At 48.5% G+C, this 19431-nt stretch overlaps 2 protein-coding genes across 4 annotated transcripts in view; one reads left to right on the forward strand and one right to left on the reverse strand.

Annotated features, from left to right (window-relative positions):
• Positions 1 to 4580: 4580 nt before the first annotated feature.
• Positions 4581 to 19431, forward strand: part of LOC139063609 (oocyte zinc finger protein XlCOF6-like) — a 158721-nt gene continuing 143870 nt past the window's right edge. Inside the window, exon 1 of the mRNA XM_070545985.1 lies at positions 4581 to 4834. The gene's annotated coding sequence lies outside the window, so the exon portion shown is untranslated. The remainder of the gene's footprint in view (positions 4835 to 19431) is intronic.
• LOC139063613 (uncharacterized) lies at positions 5990 to 14078 on the reverse strand. Of its 3 annotated transcripts, none has more exons than XR_011516989.1 (2): positions 10227 to 14078; positions 5990 to 7307 (listed from the first exon to the last, which is right to left on the reverse strand). XR_011516989.1 is itself a non-coding variant. In XM_070545993.1 (2 exons), the coding sequence occupies exons 1-2, from the start codon at positions 13293 to 13295 to the stop codon at positions 6627 to 6629; spliced, it is 831 nt and encodes a 276-aa protein (XP_070402094.1). In that variant the 5' UTR covers positions 13296 to 14078; the 3' UTR covers positions 5990 to 6626. The 3 variants fall into 3 exon arrangements, 2 of the variants coding, with proteins under 2 accessions (XP_070402094.1, XP_070402095.1); XM_070545993.1 differs by having other exon boundaries at positions 13146 to 14078; XM_070545994.1 differs by lacking the exon at positions 10227 to 14078 and adding an exon at positions 7402 to 7534.

Consider the following 19431-nt stretch of genomic DNA (forward strand, 5'->3'; position numbering starts at 1 on the left):
CATATGTGGAAGGTGATGTGGTGTCTGAGCTAGGATTGCTGTTAAAAACAGTCAGATATAATAACAGTGCTTTAAAATAATTGTTTATTAAATAAAAGCAACAACAATCTGTGCTCTCAGCACTCTGCCATCTTATATTAATTGAGCAGGGAGTGAGGTGGTGGGGGCTCCAAGCCTATAAATGCCTTGGTCCTCAAATTCCTTGATACGGCCCTGGATGTGGGACTGACTTCTGGGGTGATCTGATTCTATCACTAGTATAAATATTAAATGCTTATATATTATTGCTTTTCACTGGTAAAAATGTGTATTGAGGATAAATCTACCTACTCTTTTTCTTTTCAAGCACTTTGTTTTGTTTTCTTCATTTTATTTGAATAATTTCCTGCCCTTTCTCTCACTAACCTTCCTGCATGCTGCATGTTTTCTCCGTCTTCCAGAAAAACTGTTTCCTAGATTTCCTAGTTTCTAACTAATCAGCCAAAGGGATCTACCCAATGCAAAAAAAAAAAAAAAAGCTTAATATGCGCTGCGCTCCAGCAGCAATGAGTTGAAATTACTGGGGCACAGATAATGAACTCAGCTGAAAAGTACATGAAGTACCAGAGATATGGGCTGATATAAACGATCGCAAACAAATTACTTTGTTTTGGTGGAGCGATTTTGTGAATATAACAGCGGCCGTGCGCAGGATGCAGCTGGAGTATTTGAGCCATTACTGCTGCGTCCTTTCTGCTCATAGAATGCCTGCAAAGCTGAGTCCATAAATGACGTAATATATGTGGATACTGGATCTTTTTTCAGGCTTCCCGCAATTTGAATTTTTAGGAAACCCACATCTTGATTCTGGGTTTAAAAATGCATTGTAATTACCGCGTTACTGACAATTGTACCGAGTAAATATTACCATTTTCTTTCCCTGTAATGCCTTACATTACCACATTACAGCAAAAAGCAATGCATTACAGTAATTAATTACATTTGTACCGCGTTACTCCCAACACTGCTAGTAAACCATCTAGTTGTTGTCACGACGTGCTGCGGAGTGGAGCGGAGGAAAGGCGAGGATCCAGACCGGGGAGGAAACAGGCAGGCAGGTAGGAACGATTAACAAGGGTTTATTAAGCACGCTGGACAATGATACAATGACACCACAAGGAACACAGAACAGCAGGGGTTTAAATACATGAGGAACGGGAGCTATGGTGATTGGGAAACAAGAGGCAGGTGGGAGCAATTAACGGAGACACAGACTACAACCTAGGAGAAGACAGGACAGGGTGTGACAGTACCCCCCCCTCAAAGGGCGGATCCCAGACGCCCACAGGAACCAGGAGCAGGGCGGGGGAGGGGGACCCGGAGGGAGGGATCAGAGGACGATGGAGAGGCGGCAGGGAACGGCAGAGTCCGGGGGCCGGCGCCTGCGGCAGATGAGGCGACGGGCCCTTGGAGGCCGGCGCCTGCGGCAGAAGAGGAGGCGACGGGCCCTTGGAGGCTGGCGCCTGCGGCAGATGAGGAGGCGACGGGCCCTTGGAGGCTACGGGCCCTTGGAGGCCGGCGCCTGCTGCAGAAGAGGAGGCGACGGGCCTCTGGAGGCCGGCGCCTGCGGCAGAGGAGGAGACGAGGACGAACTCTTGAGGACCTACATCTATGATAGAGGAGCTCTGCAGGCTGGACCGGCAACAAAGTCTCTGCAGGCTGGACCGGCGATAAAGTCCCTGCAGGCTGGACCGGCGACAAAGTCCCTGCAGGCTGGGCCGGCGACAAAGTCACTGCAGGGTGGGCCGGCGTTGCCCTCAAAACCACCATCGGAACCGGAGACCGTGGAGACGCCGGGCTGGACGGAGCGTCGGCCTCTTGAGTGCAAAGAGCATCCCCAGACGAGGTGACGTCATCGGACAAGCCGACTTCAGAGGACGAGGCGGCGACGTCATCAGACGAGCCGACTTCAGAGGACGAGGCGGCGACGTCATCGGACGAGCGGACTTCAGAGGAGGAGGCGGCGGCGACGTCATCGGACGAGCCGTCTTCAGAGGAGGAGGCGGCGGCGTCATCGGACGAGCCGTCTTCAGAGGAGGAGGCGGCGGCGTCATCGGACGAGCCGACTTCAGAGGAGGAGGCGGCGGCGTCATCAGACGAGCCGACTTCAGAGGAGGAGGCGGCGGCGTCATCAGACGAGCCGACTTCAGAGGAGGAGGAGGCGGCGTCATCAGACGAGCCGACTTCAGAGGAGGAGGCGGCGGCGTCATCAGACGAGCCGACTTCAGAGGAGGAGGCGGCGGCGTCATCAGACGAGCCGACTTCAGAGGAGGAGGCGGCGACGTCATCAGACGAGCCGACTTCAGAGGAGGAGGCGGCGACGTCATCAGACGAGCCGACTTCAGAGGAGGAGGCGGCGACGTCATCAGACGAGCCGACTTCAGATGAGGAGGCGGCGACGTCATCAGACGAGCCGACTTCGGGGACATCATCAGAGGAGGCGGCGACGTCATCAGACGAGCCGACTTCGGAGACGTCATCAGAGGAGGCGGCAACGTCATCAGACGAGCCGACTTCGGAGACGTCATCAGAGGTGGCGGCGACATCAGAGGTGGCGGCGACGTCATCAGACGAGCCGACTGCGGGGACGGCATCAGAGGAGATGACTGCGGGGACGTCATCAGAGGAGACGACTGCGGGGACGTCATCAGAGGAGACGACTTCAGAAGGAGAAGGGGCGTCGACTTCAGAACGGGAAGGGGCGTCGACTTCAGAACGGGAAGGGGCGTCGACTTCAGAACAGGAAGGGGCGTCGACTTCAGAACAGGAAGGGGCGTCGACTTCAGAACAGGAAGGGGCGTCGACCACCATCGGCTTCTGGTCCTTCGATTTTCGGACCGTCGACCTCTGGACCGCTGGCCTCTGGACCGGAACCGGAACCGTCTGCTTCTGGCCCGGAGGAGTCGGCTTCTGGTCCCTCGACTTCTGGACCACCGAGTTTTGGACCGGATCCGGCTCCATCTGCTTCTCGGTCGGTACCCTCCGTCTCTCGGCCCGCTCCGTTGGCTTATGGGCCGGTGCCGTCTGCTTCTGGGCCGGTGGCAGAGCCGCTGCTAGGAAGGCTTGGAGCGTTGAGGAGAGGTGGGAGGTCAGCTCGTCCAGCTGTAGCTCCCTGAGGCTGAGCGTCCAACGGAGCTGGGCCAGCTCAGCCCGCTGACCGGCGAGCTCCGCTGGGGGAACCCCGTGCTCGCTCCTCTGGCCCTGGGACGAGGAGGATAGGGCGTCCAGGTGAGACTCCTTGCGGCTGAGGAGCTCGCGGAACCGGCCGAGCTCCGCCCGTTGCTCCATCAGCCGGGCCGCGATTGCTGCTCCTTCCTCTGCAACCGACGGAGGCTCCGGTTCGGCAGGAGACGGGACTGGTGGTCTGGTCGTGTCCGAACTGCCGCACCGGGCACGGCCAGCGGCGGGCTCGAAACTCCCTCCCGAAGCGCTGGGCTGTGGTGGCTTCCGGCGTCTCTCCCCACACCGTGGACCGACTCCGGGGGAACAGATCGCCAGCTTCGTGCCCTCATAGCTGGAGCGATCTGGCAGCGGCTCCCGGTCCAAACATGCCTCCGGTTCCGAGAGGATAGGGAGGAACGCTGCGGCCGAAGGTCGGCGACGCCGGCGGCGGCGAGGCGGAGCTGGGGCAGAAGGAGATGGAGAAGCTGGCCGGTGGTCGGACGTGAGCCACTGGAGCAGGTTCTCCCAGGGCAGAATCTCCCGGCTGGATCCATCAACGGGTTCGGGTGGTGTCATTCTGTCACGACGTGCTGCGGAATGGAGCGGAGGAAAGGCGAGGATCCAGACCGGGGAGGAAACAGGCAGGCAGGTAGGTACAATTAACAAGGGTTTATTAAGCACGCTGGACAATGAAACAATGACACCACAAGGAACACAGAACAGCAGGGGTTTAAATACATGAGGAACGGGAGCTATGGTGATTGGGAAACAAGAGGCAGGTGGGAGCAATTAACGGAGACACAGACTACAACCTAGGAGAAGACAGGACAGGGTGTGACAGTTGTGTAGTGAGATCTGCAGATCCAGCAGGTAATGGTTTCCCTTGTGCATCAACACCTGTATAACTTCCTGCTACCCTGCCCCAACGGTGCCCTAAAGCAGTTTGGACAACTTTCATGATTTCTAGACCCTTTAGACCAAAGCTGTTTCTCAACTCGTGTAAATCAGAGCAGAATTGTTCAACATCATTATTATATGGGGTCAAACCTTTGGCTGCCTGCTCTGTATCAGTCTTGAGTCCAAGGTCGATAAACAGATATTGTCGGATGATTGTCCTCTCCTACACCGAATCTGGGGTTAGCTACTTCAACCAGAGGGTAAATCCCTGCCGATGAAGTATCGTCTTTAATTTGGTCAGTGCTTAATTCTTCATCTTTATTTCTAGTTACATAACCTTCAGGCCTCAACTGTTTTGCCTACAAGGTCCTGAGCTCAGCAGCTGTTGTTTTTGGTCGTGTGACAGCAGGCACGTGCAGAGGGGGGGGGGGGGGGGTTGCTTGAGACCCTGCCCCTTTTGTCCGAAGTGCCCAAAGTGCCCTTTTTCCGGTCGTTCGTCAGATTTTACCATACAAAACTGTTATACTGTGATACAAATCGGGCACTAGGACCATGTGGAGGCAGCCGCCTCAAGCTGAAGGCTATTTTCCCTTAGACCCGCCTACAAGCTCACTGATTGGCTCTGCCGCATCATACTAACGTGTGATTGGTTGTCCTTACTGTCGCTCTACCTTGTAGCCATGGAGACGACAGACCGGTGTTTTCCCTGCGGACAGGAGTCTGCGTTCATCTAACTGTAAGTTTTTTTTCTGCCTGCTTCACGTCAGCTGGATAGATTTTAATATCAGAGCTTTTGTTTACGTGCGTTTGAGTCCGTGGTTAGTGTGTGTGGAGCAGAGTCAGGTACCTGCATGTCTGGGACAGAAAATGAGACATGAGAGAGACTTCTCCTGAAGTGTTGAAGAAACTCACAAAGAATCACGGATGTTTCTCACTCTAGATTCTCCGGGTCATAACTTCTGAATTACTAATCGAATAAGAATAATTCAAACGGTTGCTAAAAATACATAAAACCAGCTTTCCAACGAGGTATCACATGATGTAATTCATGTTACTCCAAAAATCGCTATTAGAGGGAAACCAGCTTTGCAGCGTCACTGAAAGAAACGGAGCGAACCGCGAAGGGAGAGCAGAGAACCGAAAGGAGGAGACAGTCTGATCATCTGCAACAGCAGCTTTTATAAAGTTACGGAAACGTCACAAATAAAACCCACCTGGTTGGTGTAGCGTTGTGGTTTTATGCTCTTTTATGAAAGAGGAACCATGCTACGTATTAATTCGGAATATTAATTTTTAATAAATCAATAACCAAATTTTATATTGTTCATAAGACTCAAAGGTTGTTTTCATCGATAAACTGCCGATAATATCTGAGTGTCTGTGTTTCAGTTCAATGAGGAAACCAGTTTGACGATTAAAAGTTTTAATTCTTCAAGTTAAACTAATGATTTTGAAAATTGACAAACAGGAAATAACAATCACATTGGCAACTTTGTGGGACAATATATAACAGTTGATATGCTGTTCTTGCTCAAATAGACCTTGTTACAAGTCATCCTCCCAAACTAGCTGACTCTTTAATAAACACTACGTCTCAGGGTTGACTTGTACTTCTATTTGTGCGTGAGCGTGAATCCAGTCTGAGCTTACACCTCTGTGAGCTAATCAGCGATCATCTTTACCTAGATTTAGACTCTGGCAAACTTACTTTAGCAGCACAAAGGAAGACTCTTGTTATAACTTCACCACAACTCAGTCACCTGCAGCTTATGCTATGCCCAGGCTAAAGACTTTAAGTTTAAATGTAAACCTCTTGGAGTGGGATAAAAAGTAACCAGCGCCTCACCTTCTCAGCTGTTACACGACACGACTGGAGACCCCAGGCTGGAAATTCCGTTTAAAGCCCCTTATATGAAGGAGCAAATATTTTATTTTATATGATGAAGTAAAAATATTCCAGATTTCCCGACGCAGCGGGTCAGATCACTCAACCGTTACAGTTGTCCTCCGAACTCTTCCCCAACACCCAAAAAGCCTGAGAGACAAAAAGCCCCTGCCCCCGGAGCCATCACACTTTTATTCTCTCTCACTCTCTCCTCTGGCCCCCCTTCCGTCTCCATGGCAACCCCTGCCTCGGAAGCATTCTCTGGCCTTGGGTCTTCTCCCAGCCCCCTCCGGTATCAGCCAGATGGGCGGGGGTCTTCCCTCCTCCTTCTTCCTTCTTCAGCTCAGATCAAAGGAAGTCAAACATAAGCATCTCTATTCGTGTCCCTGAAGTTCTTATCACATCCTGGGCTACACCATAAAAAGTCGATACAAGGTTAAACTACAACATAAATTTGTCATGGATAGCAGATTAGTTGAAACACACACATCATTTATGGCAGCATGAGATCAGCAGTCAAATCACCACACACAGACCTCTAGCTGAACCCTGAAGCCTGGTTTCACTAACATACAGATTTGAGATGTAATCCAGAACTGCTATTATATAATAAGACAGGTCTGGAGGAATCGAAAATCTTTATTCAACACCCCCCTTGAAACCAGGCTTCGTGAAATGGCATAAACTGCGGAAAATACTGCATATTCAAATTTCCTGGATACAAGCAAACATGTGGATTTATTGCATTCATCACTGGTGGCACCATGGCCTGGACAGACGGAGCGGCCTGAAGCTGCTGACGCAGATCGAACTCCGGAGGGCTCACTTCCTGCATCGGAACGTCCACCTTGGCAGGCGATGGTTGCATCCTGACCACACGCCTTGGTTCTTCGCACTCCTGCACGTAGTCGTTGTGGGGTGTACTGATCCAGCACCAATCTACGTCGCCTTCTCTGAAAAGTGAGAGTTGACAGGGCAAGCGCGTCTGGCCCCGCGACACATCGCGCCTGACACAATCAAAATGCTTAACTAGAGTCGAGCGTGTAATTCTCTGAAGAATCTTCTCCCTCCTCGCCACTCGAGTCCCTTTATGACTGGTACCATCAGAGACCAACACAATACGTTCCCAAACATGTGCGTTCCACGGTCCATTCGGGTTTATCCTTACAGGTTTACCATCCACCAGCCCGTAAAGTGAAACTCTCTTGGGTGGCATCACCCCAAGCCGACGTTGCTTGTTCACCAGCGGCTTCTGTCCACTGGGTGGCAGCACCAGCATCTCCTGAGAGTCTGGGCCAGACAATAGATCCTCTGATTTATCAACCTAAAAACACACACAGAGAGACTAAACAGACCTTGGTTCTGGTACCAGTCATGCATGACCTTTATGACCCCACTAGGGGTCAGCGGCACCCTACCATCATCTGTGATCATGAGGTCAGGCCTTTCTCACAGAATGCAGCCAGACACTTCTTCAGCATTAATTCTGTTAGTACAACACATTCATATAATGATATCAAACATACCACTAATAGGTATGTAAAAATCCTAGAGACCTAAAATGCAGGTCACAGGTCTTCACTGCTTCCCGCAGGAATTACACAAGTTACAGCATGCAAATTAGTAACCACAATGAATAAGTGGGCCTTTCCATCCTGATCAGATAACAGGATGTACCAATCATTCTCTCATCATGCATTAAGCAGAAGTTATCACATCAACATTCCAAGAGTCCTCAGTTAGGCCTCTTGTGCATCTAATATTAGCATATCTCGCCGGTAAGATTAACCCAATAGAGACAGTCTTACCGAGGTAATCAGCACATCCTCATCTGCTTCCTCAAATACCTCACGTGGAGATTCTGCACGGGCCATGATTCCTTGAGAATTTTCTCTACAAGGGAGATGCTACCTGCGTGCAGCTCTGTTCCTCAGTGCCCGGCGTCCACGTGGTCCCAATCTAATTGACTCAGGAGGCCCTTCCTCCTGCCATCGGGGCTGATTAGCAGATCTCCTGCTGCAGCTGGCAAAACACTTCAAAAGATGCATGAGTTTAACACAAACAGATAACATCACCAGGACCCCTCCTACGATCACAGGGACCTTGGCGTAAACCCATAATTCAGAGATTACCAGAGAGGCAACACCCACTGCCCCCTGGGCGACTACCTTAACGGCCTCTCTGATACCTAAGGTTAATCCTTGGCCAATAATTTTAAAACCCTTCTGGACAAATTGCCAATCAGACATCCTAGCTCTTTCACTCAACCAACATGTGCCTGTCCGATTGGGAAAATGAAAGGAACCAGAACAGTTCTGCTCCCAACGACCCCCACCAACAGGAATCCATGCTTGAAAGGGCCATATACCCAAGTCGCTCCTGTATTCAACAGCATCTATGTCCTCCTGACAAAAACAAGCCTTGGGGCCTTTCGAGTTGGCAAAGTAACCCCATCCTACTCCTAATGATGGGAAATTCTCTGAGTCCCAGACGACGTAAGCGCTCCAATTTGAGTGCCACCAGTGGGGGTAACCGTGAGGGTCAACAAAGCCGCCCAGTTCATAAGGATTATACACATTTTTCCCATTTTTAACAGCAATCTTCGTAGCGGGCTGGGCCAAAGTCCTGAAGCACGCATCAGACCTACACCACCTGGTTAACAGAGAATTTCGCACCCAATGTGCTTCCCTGAATCGTAAAGCTTGTTCGCGATACGCATAATCATACTCCAAGTCTCGCAGCTCTCCAGTATAATGCCCCCATGTCATATTCATAAACCGAAACTTTGAATAAGCTGGGGTGGAGTACAAATCATCTAGATGCGGACCTTGAGATCGGACCATAGTCAGTTCTATTAAACTGCCATGTTTCTCCATCCTCACGAACGGAGGAGTCATATTTACACCTTTTTTCACATTTACATCTTTAATCGTTGGGACTGTAGCTGGGTTCAACAACGCCAGTAAATTAGCCATCCAAAAGATTGTAGAGCCGAGTCTCTCTTTAGGCCTGCATTCTAACACCCCTTCTGTCAGATTGGTAGCCCACCATTGTCCAAAAAGGACATCGTACTCTGTCACTCGCCCTGGCTTATCGAACCCGTTTGGGGCAAAATGTCCCATTAAGCCATGAACATCCTCCGTCCACATTTCATATGACACATTCAGAGCCCATCTCTTCGATGTGCTATTCACAAGCCATGCATCATGACTCGTTTTCGGAATCATACCAGGAAAAGGACCTCGTACATGTCCACCTAAGGACATTAACTCCCATATATAATTATTCCACCATGTTCTGGGGTATTTTGGGTCACTAGTTAACTTCTTAATACATCTCCACACGCTGTCCGCCTCTCCTTTGTCCCAGGCCAGACGTGGGATGATCATAAAATATTCTGTCATTCCATCTATCAGGCTCCTGTTCAGCACATGCGGAGCATGAATGAAGTTTAATTTAACTCCCTTTGGGGTTACATGCAATGTCATGGGTAACAGTTGTTTTCCCTTTCCTAAAGGGATCATTTTGTAAGCTGAAAAAGCTTTAGTTCTGTCCAACCAAATACTCTGTGGACTAGGAAGCCTGTGGCCTTTCGTCTGCGCCTTAGCAGCACGCGTCTGCCTCCTCAAGTGAGGGGTCACAGCCGTGTCTGCGTCTTGTGGAGCAATCAGCTGCGACATGGGGGGTAGGGAACCCCCCTCCATTGCCCAGCTATCATTCCCAGCTGCAGTTCCATTCGGGAACGCAAGGAGTCTGAATATCATGCAATCAGAAACCTTATCAAAACCAGTTATATATTCTCCCCAGACAGTTAGTACCCCAAAATGGTAGATTTTAGTAATACATTCCACAGGTTGTACATCAACTGTGAAATCCCACACTTTAAGCTTTCCTTCCTCCCATCCTAACAGCCCATAAGTAGAATTATGGCTGTCGGTGACATTATTAAGCTGCTCTAACCACATCAGCCAGCCGGTAGATGTGGGTCTACAGGCCTCGCCTGGATCAGGGATTGGACAGCCCTGTGTAACAGCCTTACAATATTCCATCCACTGAGTGGCATTAAAGTTCTCCTCATGAGGAGTCAAGCACGACACTCTAGGCAGGTCTAGGGTTCCTGGTCGCTTGTGAACCCACCCTTTAACCACAGCCGTGGTCTTGAGTGTTACAACTCGTGAAACAGGCATTGAGATAAAAGATATCGCTACCACACAGATTAATAAGCCGATACAACATAAGATACCTCCTCTCCAACTCTCCCAGCAAGTCTTATCAGGAGGTCGTGTGAGGAGCCGATCTAGCTCCTCCTCCTCCCACTCTCCGCAGGAATCCATGAATCTCTGTTGCCTGTAGAGACGAGGAGAATTAGGCAGAGAGCTTCATCATACACATTTTTCTCAATTCACCTGTGGCCTTGGCGCAGCCACGGTGTCCCTTGTAAATAGCCCGGGGGTCTCCGCGTGCCGATCCCACTCCAAGTTTACTGCTATTAAAACACCATCACTCTTCTTGAGTGAGTCTCTCCAAACATCCAGCTTCCTCCAGCCTTTTTCTGTTTTAACTAATACTTGCGTCTGACTTCTGGTTATTGACAAGTCATTACATGTTGGTACAGTAGCTGAGGTGTACCAATCCTTATCTGTTGTCTCATGACGAACCTGTCTCCTTTCCCACTCGTCAGTGGTTATAGGAAACTTGCCTCGCCTGTCTCTCCAACACAGCTGTGGTTCAGTAGCTTCCCACAGCACCTTTCCCCAAGGTGAGAAAGTTTCACTCAAACTCCCTCCCTTTCTAGTACACACTATCTCTTTAAAGCAATTCTCCCAATATGCCTGGGAGCATGTCAAGCCTGACAGGTGACTCATCTCAGGAACCAGCAACACCACCGGGTAAATTCGCACCCCACATGAACTGGAACAACTGGAGAGTCTTCCTTTGTCCACTCTGCAACATTTTCTAGATTCATCAACACTATGATGATCCAAACGACCAATTCTTGTTTTGCCTGCTTTACTCATCCAACAATCTGCACACCACGCCACTTTCATCACACCATGTAATTCCACAGCATTTGTGGGTGAAGGATTTTTTCTCAGAACTTTGTCTTTAAGAAATCTCGGGCCTTCCCATTTTATCTCAGCAACTTCATTGCCACAGTTTGCGCATGTACCAGGTCTGTAAACTGACCAGCTGAAGCACTCCTCATCACAACTTTGCCCTTGTACTTTACCTAATGTAATCCCCCCTGAGCTTGATGCACTCAGCAGCCATATTGGGGATGCAATTCCACCTTCATTTAGTGGGACCCACTTCTTTACAGTCTCCAAGCCAGACTGTTTTTTGGTTAGGGGTTGCACATCTGATTGTGTTCCCTTCATGGTTCCCCTCAATCTTTTCAACTTTTCCATCCTGGGGTCTTTTATGCAGGAAGCTTCTCTCTTGTTCTCCCTGTGGAGAGACAGAGGGTGTGTCTTTAGCAGTTTCTTGTCTTAAAGGCTGTTCTAATAGAGCCTTATTAATAGCCAGAACTGCTCCTGGAGAATCCCATTCCTTCAAGTTCAAGGTTTTTATCGCTTCTTTAACGGTGCGAACTGCTCTCTCAGCCACTCCATTTGTGTGTGGCTTGTAAGGAATGGACCACTGGATTATCAGTCCTTCATTCTCCAGTAGCTCCAGAACAACTTTATTTTTGAAATGTGGTGCATTATCCATCCTGATAGCTTTTATTTGTGGATAACACACCAGGATTCTCGCTAGGCAATCTGCAATCCTTCCTGCTGTCATATTGGGCAAAGGGAACATACCCCCTATACTCTCCCCCCTGTTCCCTTTGACCACCAGGAAATACTTATTGCCCCTTCGTGTTCTCTTTAGCTCTCCAATGTCACAAGAGACAGAGGTCAAACCTTCTGGACCAATACGGTCGCCAATCACTTTCTCTGTGGGTTGTTTACCCAGCTCTAAGCATAGAGCGCAGTGTGATTTAACATCTCTCAGCACAGAGTCCAAATGGGGGATGCAAACTGCATTCTGCAAGCACCACTTCTTCAGCCTCTGAGAGCCAGGGTGCCCCAAAGTTTCATGCAGCTTCTCCACCAGGTCGTAGTCAGATTCTGTACTGTCATGCAAAACCAATCTCACCCTTCTGGTCTGCACTAGCCTGTCCACCTCAGCATTTCCTCTGGCAGCAGAGGTGTCACTCAGTGTGTGGGCCGGCTGGTGTCGAACCTGGAAGTTACCTTTTCTCAGCGCACATGATGTACCCATAGCTTCTAATACAGCTGTGAGCTCTGCTTTCTGAGCAGAACCTGCAATTCTCCCATTTCTCTGAGAGGTCCTCTTGTTATTTACATATTTAATCCATGCCCAGAATGCCATAACATCATTCTGTGTTTTTCTGTGTCTCTGTGCTCAAAAGCACAGTGACTGTTTTTACAAAGTTCAATGACCTCACTCACTCTCCTCTGTGAGCACACGGTCATTATTCATCAGTCTCCCCCCCCTTGCTTCTAAGCCCTCGCTTTAAGGCCTGGAGAGACTGCATTCTTTCTGACAGCTTTGGTATATTTTCACCATAAAACCCCAGCTTTCCAGCACTCCTTCAAGCTGTAGCAGGGTTTTTTGGCAGCGTGATGTTTTCAAAAACTTTCACATCTACCTTTCTCCCTTCAGGAGTGTATTGATATCCCAGAAACTTTATATTTCAGATCAACAAGTAACTCGTTCCAATCCTCCACCCCCCTGCCCATTGGATTCTGAGGCACACACGGGGGAGGGGTAGCTTGAATTACATATAGCTCTCCTTTGCACAATCCACAATCATCCTTGATTTTTTGGCAAAGTTAATAGTTTTCATCTCCCGTCTGAGAAGGGCTTTCTTTTTCTAATCAATCAAAGCTCCCTGAACAATCCTGTCCATTTCTTTATCCACATCTACAACAGCTCCTCTCACCCCCACCTGAAAATCATGATCTGGCACAAGGCTTGCTGGATGAGTAAAATCAGACAGATTATTTTGCACAAGCTCCACCAAGTCTGAAATGCACAACCAACTAGCATATTTCGGCGCAGGCATGCATAAAGCGGGCATTTTATCATTGAACGCGGGTTGAAAATCAATATCTGACCCATCTGCTAGACGTGCTGAGCGTAACTCACTAACCTCTGTTAGAAAACATCGCTCCCACTCCAGCTGGGTCGTCACGAGCCCACAAGCTCTCAATATCAGCCATCCTCTCACCGCGTTCTTCCTCCCTCGCTTACTGCAGCCATCCCTAAATTTTCCCTCAGTTACACGAGTATCTTTACTCATAAAGATCACCTCGCATCAAAATCGTTGTCCTTTAAAGGCAGGGTGTGCGTGCACACACACCAGCAGCAACCTAGCTGTTCTGCCCCGGATTACGTCCACGAGGTCAGGAATTGCAACCTGCGACTTCATTCTATTTTGTGAGAATCTTTTACGAGGCCACTCACTTTCCTGCGTGTGAGAATTCTGCTAAGAGGTTCTCACAAAACCCCTTTGCGCCGTGTGCACCTGGTGGAGAGAAACGCACTTCTACGGAACCGATCCAACCGGACCAGTGCGTTCCAACACACTTCCAGCTACTGGACTTCAGAATCTAAACTCATAGGCTCCCTAAGCGGCCCCCTTCGGCCAATATAGCCGGCTCCTTAGGGACAAATTGGCCGCCCTTGCGGACAATTTTCCCAGTTCCGGACTTTCTAAGCTCACAACAGGTTGTTTACTCAACTGCGAAATCACAGCCCCACGTTATTGGGCGCCATGTTACAAGTCATCCTCCCAAACTAGCTGACTCTTTAATAAACACTACGTCTCAGGGTTGACTTGTACTTCTATTTGTGCGTGAGCGTGAATCCAGTCTGAGCTTACACCTCTGTGAGCTAATCAGCGATCATCTTTACCTAGATTTAGACTCTGGCAAACTTACTTTAGCAGCACAAAGGAAGACTCTTGTTATAACTTCACCACAACTCAGTCACCTGCAGCTTATGCTATGCCCAGGCTAAAGACTTTAAGTTTAAATGTAAACCTCTTGGAGTGGGATAAAAAGTAACCAGCGCCTCACCTTCTCAGCTGTTACACGACACGACTGGAGACCCCAGGCTGGAAATTCCGTTTAAAGCCCCTTATATGAAGGAGCAAATATTTTATTTTATATGATGAAGTAAAAATATTCCAGATTTCCCGACGCAGCGGGTCAGATCACTCAACCGTTACAGTTGTCCTCCGAACTCTTCCCCAACACCCAAAAAGCCTGAGAGACAAAAAGCCCCTGCCCCCGGAGCCATCACACTTTTATTCTCTCTCACTCTCTCCTCTGGCCCCCCTTCCGTCTCCATGGCAACCCCTGCCTCGGAAGCATTCTCTGGCCTTGGGTCTTCTCCCAGCCCCCTCCGGTATCAGCCAGATGGGCGGGGGTCTTCCCTCCTCCTTCTTCCTTCTTCAGCTCAGATCAAAGGAAGTCAAACATAAGCATCTCTATTCGTGTCCCTGAAGTTCTTATCACATCCTGGGCTACACCATAAAAAGTCGATACAAGGTTAAACTACAACATAAATTTGTCATGGATAGCAGATTAGTTGAAACACACACATCATTTATGGCAGCATGAGATCAGGAGTCAAATCACCACACACAGACCTCTAGCTGAACCCTGAAGCCTGGTTTCACTAACATACAGATTTGAGATGTAATCCAGAACTGCTATTATATAATAAGACAGGTCTGGAGGAATCGAAAATCTTTATTCAACAGACCTTCTGGTGAACTTATGAAGATTGGGAATGTTGTGAGTTGTGAGAGTGATATGATGTGATTATGGATGCGTGTGGGTGCAAAGTGTGGTGAGATGAGGTGAGATGGATGCGTGTGTGCATCTGATTTTGCTTCAGGAAGAAACAGGTGTCTGAGTGAAAAGTGATGGTTTGAATAAACTTAGGTTTAGTTGGAAAAGATGCATCAAAACGCTATACACCGTGTTCTGTCTCACCGAACGCTTGTGGACCCTCTTTCGGATCCGGGCCGTGGAGGATGTTGTGGTTCATCCAGATGACACTCAACGGCTGACAGGGAAGACGTAGGTGTCGAACGGAACCGGTCCAGAGTTGCCCTCGGTACACGTTGATGGTAAAGCGTTTTGTCGACGCGCTTTCTTAAGTTAATTCACTCAGAAATCAAAAGACTCGGTAATGAGTCTGCGTTAGAAGTCGCGATTCAGCTATTCTGCCTGGCTTGGCAGGAACAGCGTGAAAGGGGGGAGAAACGAGCCAGCCGGCTCTGCCCCCCCTTTGGTTCTCTCTCTTTCGTTGTCAAGCCCGAACTGGCATCATAAGACAGAAACTTACCAAAAACCTTTCTCTTCTCAAAGCAAACGTGTGCGTCATCAAATGTGTCTGGAGTTTACTGTGGGAAGATGTGTGTGAATGTTTGTGTGCTTGAGTGTGAAGGTCAGTACCAAACATTCTTAACACTATTTAAGAATGGATTCATTAATCCATTATAATTACCCCAAAGCATAATAGTCATTCATTTGATTAAACACATTTATAATGAGCAAAATGATAATGGTTACTTTAACATTAAAATCAAGAAAAAGAAGTTTAAACTTTATGTTTTGACTTGGTCTGGGTACAACTCATGGAAACATCTTCTGGTAGACTGCAGGTGGCTGATGTTATGGTTTCCTCCCAGACTCGCTGGCGTTCAGGTCTTAATCTGTGGGTGAAAGTTCTCAATGACCCAGCTTTGACCCAGCTGAGTCCAGCACCACCATTGTGCCAGAAAACCCATATTTCCTCACGTTACAGATCCCCCTTTTTGTGACGACATGGTGGTCAACAGAGGCCACCTGACGTCACAACCACAATAACTTGATGTACTCGTGAAGGTAGACATCCCAGAGGAAGGCAGGAACGATGAAGCGTCACCACGGGTCTCGTGTAGAAGGGAGTCTATCCTGATCAGATGATTAAGGCCAAAACTGTTGCAATCATTGTAAAGTAATCCACTTAGGGAATCTTGAAAGCAGAGCTATTTCAATAGCAGTTAATTTCATCAGCAATAATGCAAAGGATAAGCAGCTCGTGTGCCACACGGAGCTGGGCAGGTGATGTATTCCTCAGGCGTAGTCCAGGCGAAGTCCAGCGCAGACCTCGACCCATCTCGAACCACGACCGAAGCCCCATGCGACAGGAAACCAGTTGAAGGATGGTGAAGATGACCCCTCTGATGGGATGTAGTCCATACGAGCTCGGAGAAGGAGACAAAGTGAGACAGCCCACACGATAGATAGCATTTGATGCAACTCAAAGAAATCAATCAAAACCTATCTATGGGTGCCTCTGGGAAAATGTGGATGCCTTTTGTGAATTATCTAAAGAAGAAATGTTCTGCACCCTGCTCTACATGTCATGTAAAAACGTGATGCAGAGAAAACACAAATAAAAGAAAGTAAATCCTAACTGATATGTGAAACTCAGCAGGCTGCATTAATTAAAGGCATATATATAAAAGAAATAATCATGAAAATGAAAGGCAAATTGGCTTGTGGCCCTTTAAGGGAAATAGTAACAAAATAAAATTAACTTTGTAATCAAATATAATCATGCTACACAAAGCACTAATAAAAGATAGAGATGTAAATCAATTCCAAAAATGTCAATCAGTAGGTTAGTAATCCCTAAAAATGTGAGTTAGTAACAGGACCCTGGCTGGAGGCAGGTAACCTGAAAAAAAAATTCAAAGGATATCACATTTGTTAAAAATTCATCCCACAAACGAGATAATTTGTAACGGTCCACCAGTTAGTGGAAAAGAATTCGGTCAGAATAGAGTTGTTCAGTAAGCGTTTTGAATCTGGTATTGCGGACCCACAGAGACACGAGTTTGGACGTATCTGTGGGAGCAGGCTCATAAGCGATTTGGTTATCAAACTGTTTGTATCTTGTGTTACGAACCCACAGGGAAACTTGTTTGAATTTACCTGAGGGTTCCGTCCGGTACTCGAGCGAAGCTGATGGTTTAGCTGTTAGATCAGAACCTGATTTTACCTGCTCAAAGTTGTGTTGCAGCTTTACGGAGGCGACTTTGTTGTGATCAGAAATAGTAGTGAACTGGAAATGCGAAAATGATGCTCGCAAAGCAGGAGGAGGCTCCCCACCCCCCTTTTGTTGCTCAAACTTAAGCCATGTCTGTGAGACAGGAGAAGCATAACAAAGAACAGTTCTTAAGCTCTTAAAAGCCCTATTACCAAGAAGATGCACATTGTCACCTGGATCGTGCTGAAAGAGTAGGTGTTCAGATGTCCAAAGACCTGGAGGTGTTGGACTTGGAGGTTCTGAAAAGGAGTGATCCAATGATGGTTGTGTCACGGGTGTCAAAGCAAACCTAGCCATGTTTAGAATCAGATACAGACATGACACTATCGAAAGGAACATGTTCTGTCCTGAAAACTGAAGCCAAGAATACTTTATTCCCAAGAATGATGGAGGTTCCCACACAGAATCAGAAAAACCCGGTTTAACCAGAGTAGTTACAGACTGACTAGAACTCCGCCCCGTAGAAGGTGCAGCACCTAACCCCGGGTCGGAGGTCAATGTCGTCAGCTGAATTGGTGGAAGGTCAGTGTCGAGTCCTGCAATGACCCGCCCGCTCGGAGGAGGGGTTCCCCCGAACAGCCTGAAGTCCGCAACGGAAAACTCAGCGCCACCCGGCACCCCCCTTTTGTCAGGAGGGGCCCCGAGCAGAGCATTACTGCACGCACCTACTGCTCCCGGGCCGGGTGGCCATCCCGTGCCCGTGAGAGAGGTGTGCGCAGCAACCACTGAGCCACCTTCAATATCGCCACTGACCACAGGACTGCTGGAAACCGCAGGGTTTTCCGCGTCGTCGTGGTCACCTGTAAGAGAAATCACAGGAAATAGAACACAGAGGCCAGAGACTAAGTCACACCCCTGTGAAAGGAGAAAAGAATTGGCCACCGTATTAGCAGAGGTCACAAACTGAAAAGTGACAAGGTCATTCACATAAAGGTCAAGATGTCCGGGCACAAACCCTGCAAATGGCATGGTAGCTCCGTCCGGAGACCACAAGTGTTTCACGGCGGCTGACGTTTCCATCACGCCCCGATAAAGAAGCTGGTTTGTGCATGAGGCGGACTGACGAGTAAAGCAGACCTCTGACTGAAGTGGTGGATCACAGCCTGAAGATTTCACACCCATGCTGGAGGGATGGTCAGCCTCTAACATGGATGACAGAGAAGAAGCATCAGGAACCAAAGGGTTAAGCACAACCTGTTTGTCAGAGAGGTTAACCATAGGCTCAAGAGATTTATTCAGCTTAAAAGCAGCAGAGAAAGTGTTGTTTATTTCAAACCTTGATATTGATGGTGGGTTTTTGACCCCCTGGAAGAAATAAAAGTAAAGAAAAAGCGTTATGACTGTAAACAGCATGTTGTTTGAATTCACGTCATGAATTGCAGACCAGAACCACCTCTGACCCAGTGCAGCTGGCACCGAACCGCTGCCACTAGTCCCCACCGTGTCCGACCGGCGGCACCCGACTAATGCGGGCCCGTTCGGGCGGGCGGAGGGACCAGCTTTGCCCAGCCGGTGAACAGTCTCCTGCGTCTTGGCATGTTCTGGAAGCAGAACGTCAGAGAACCTTACATCAGGTGTAACAGTGCAAGAAAGATTTTGTCGTGTCTCGTCCATCTCTCATTAAGTTCAGAGCAACTCGCGTTTTTACCTTCTGAGCCGACGTAAAACTCCGGGCAAATTCCTTAATTTATCTCACAATCAAGGACTGTCCGTAGCGTACTTAACTTTATGACACAGGGTAAAACAAGGAATTGTTGATAGAGAAATGAATACACACAACTTCACAAGATGGAAGAAAAAGTCATGGATCCGAGCGATGGAGGCTGTGAAAGCCGACCCGTTCACCGGTCCAAAATAAAAATAAAAAAATAATAAACCCTACGCTGCCGAGATGTTATCAGACGGACAAACATAGCAAAATGTAGATTCTACACACCGTAGTGAATTACAAGAATCACCGCCAATGCGGGTTTTGTGAGGACACAGACTGACTGTGTCAGAAATGGTATGACAATTTAACGGGACGCGTTCCCTTTTTGTCCAACTGTGGCCCGCTAGCTTAGCTCTCCGGCTAGGTCTAGCGTCCTTTGTCTGTAGCGACCAGACTTAAATTTTCCCGATTAACAAGCAGGCATCTCGCTCCGCTTGTAAAAACGGACTTTTAAAGCGTACGCAATCTGGATGCAGTAACGCGTGACGGCCATGCTTCGACTTACGACGTTTACCAAGCGATCTAAGCTACGGTAGGTGCCTCCGAGCATTCCGTTTAGATTCGGCTGTGATCAGTCGCCTATGCAATGGAAATATTTTCCACAATAGCTCGCCCA

This window comes from Nothobranchius furzeri, chromosome 17, assembly GCF_043380555.1.
Source record: "Nothobranchius furzeri strain GRZ-AD chromosome 17, NfurGRZ-RIMD1, whole genome shotgun sequence".
Classification (NCBI taxonomy): domain Eukaryota; kingdom Metazoa; phylum Chordata; class Actinopteri; order Cyprinodontiformes; family Nothobranchiidae; genus Nothobranchius; species Nothobranchius furzeri.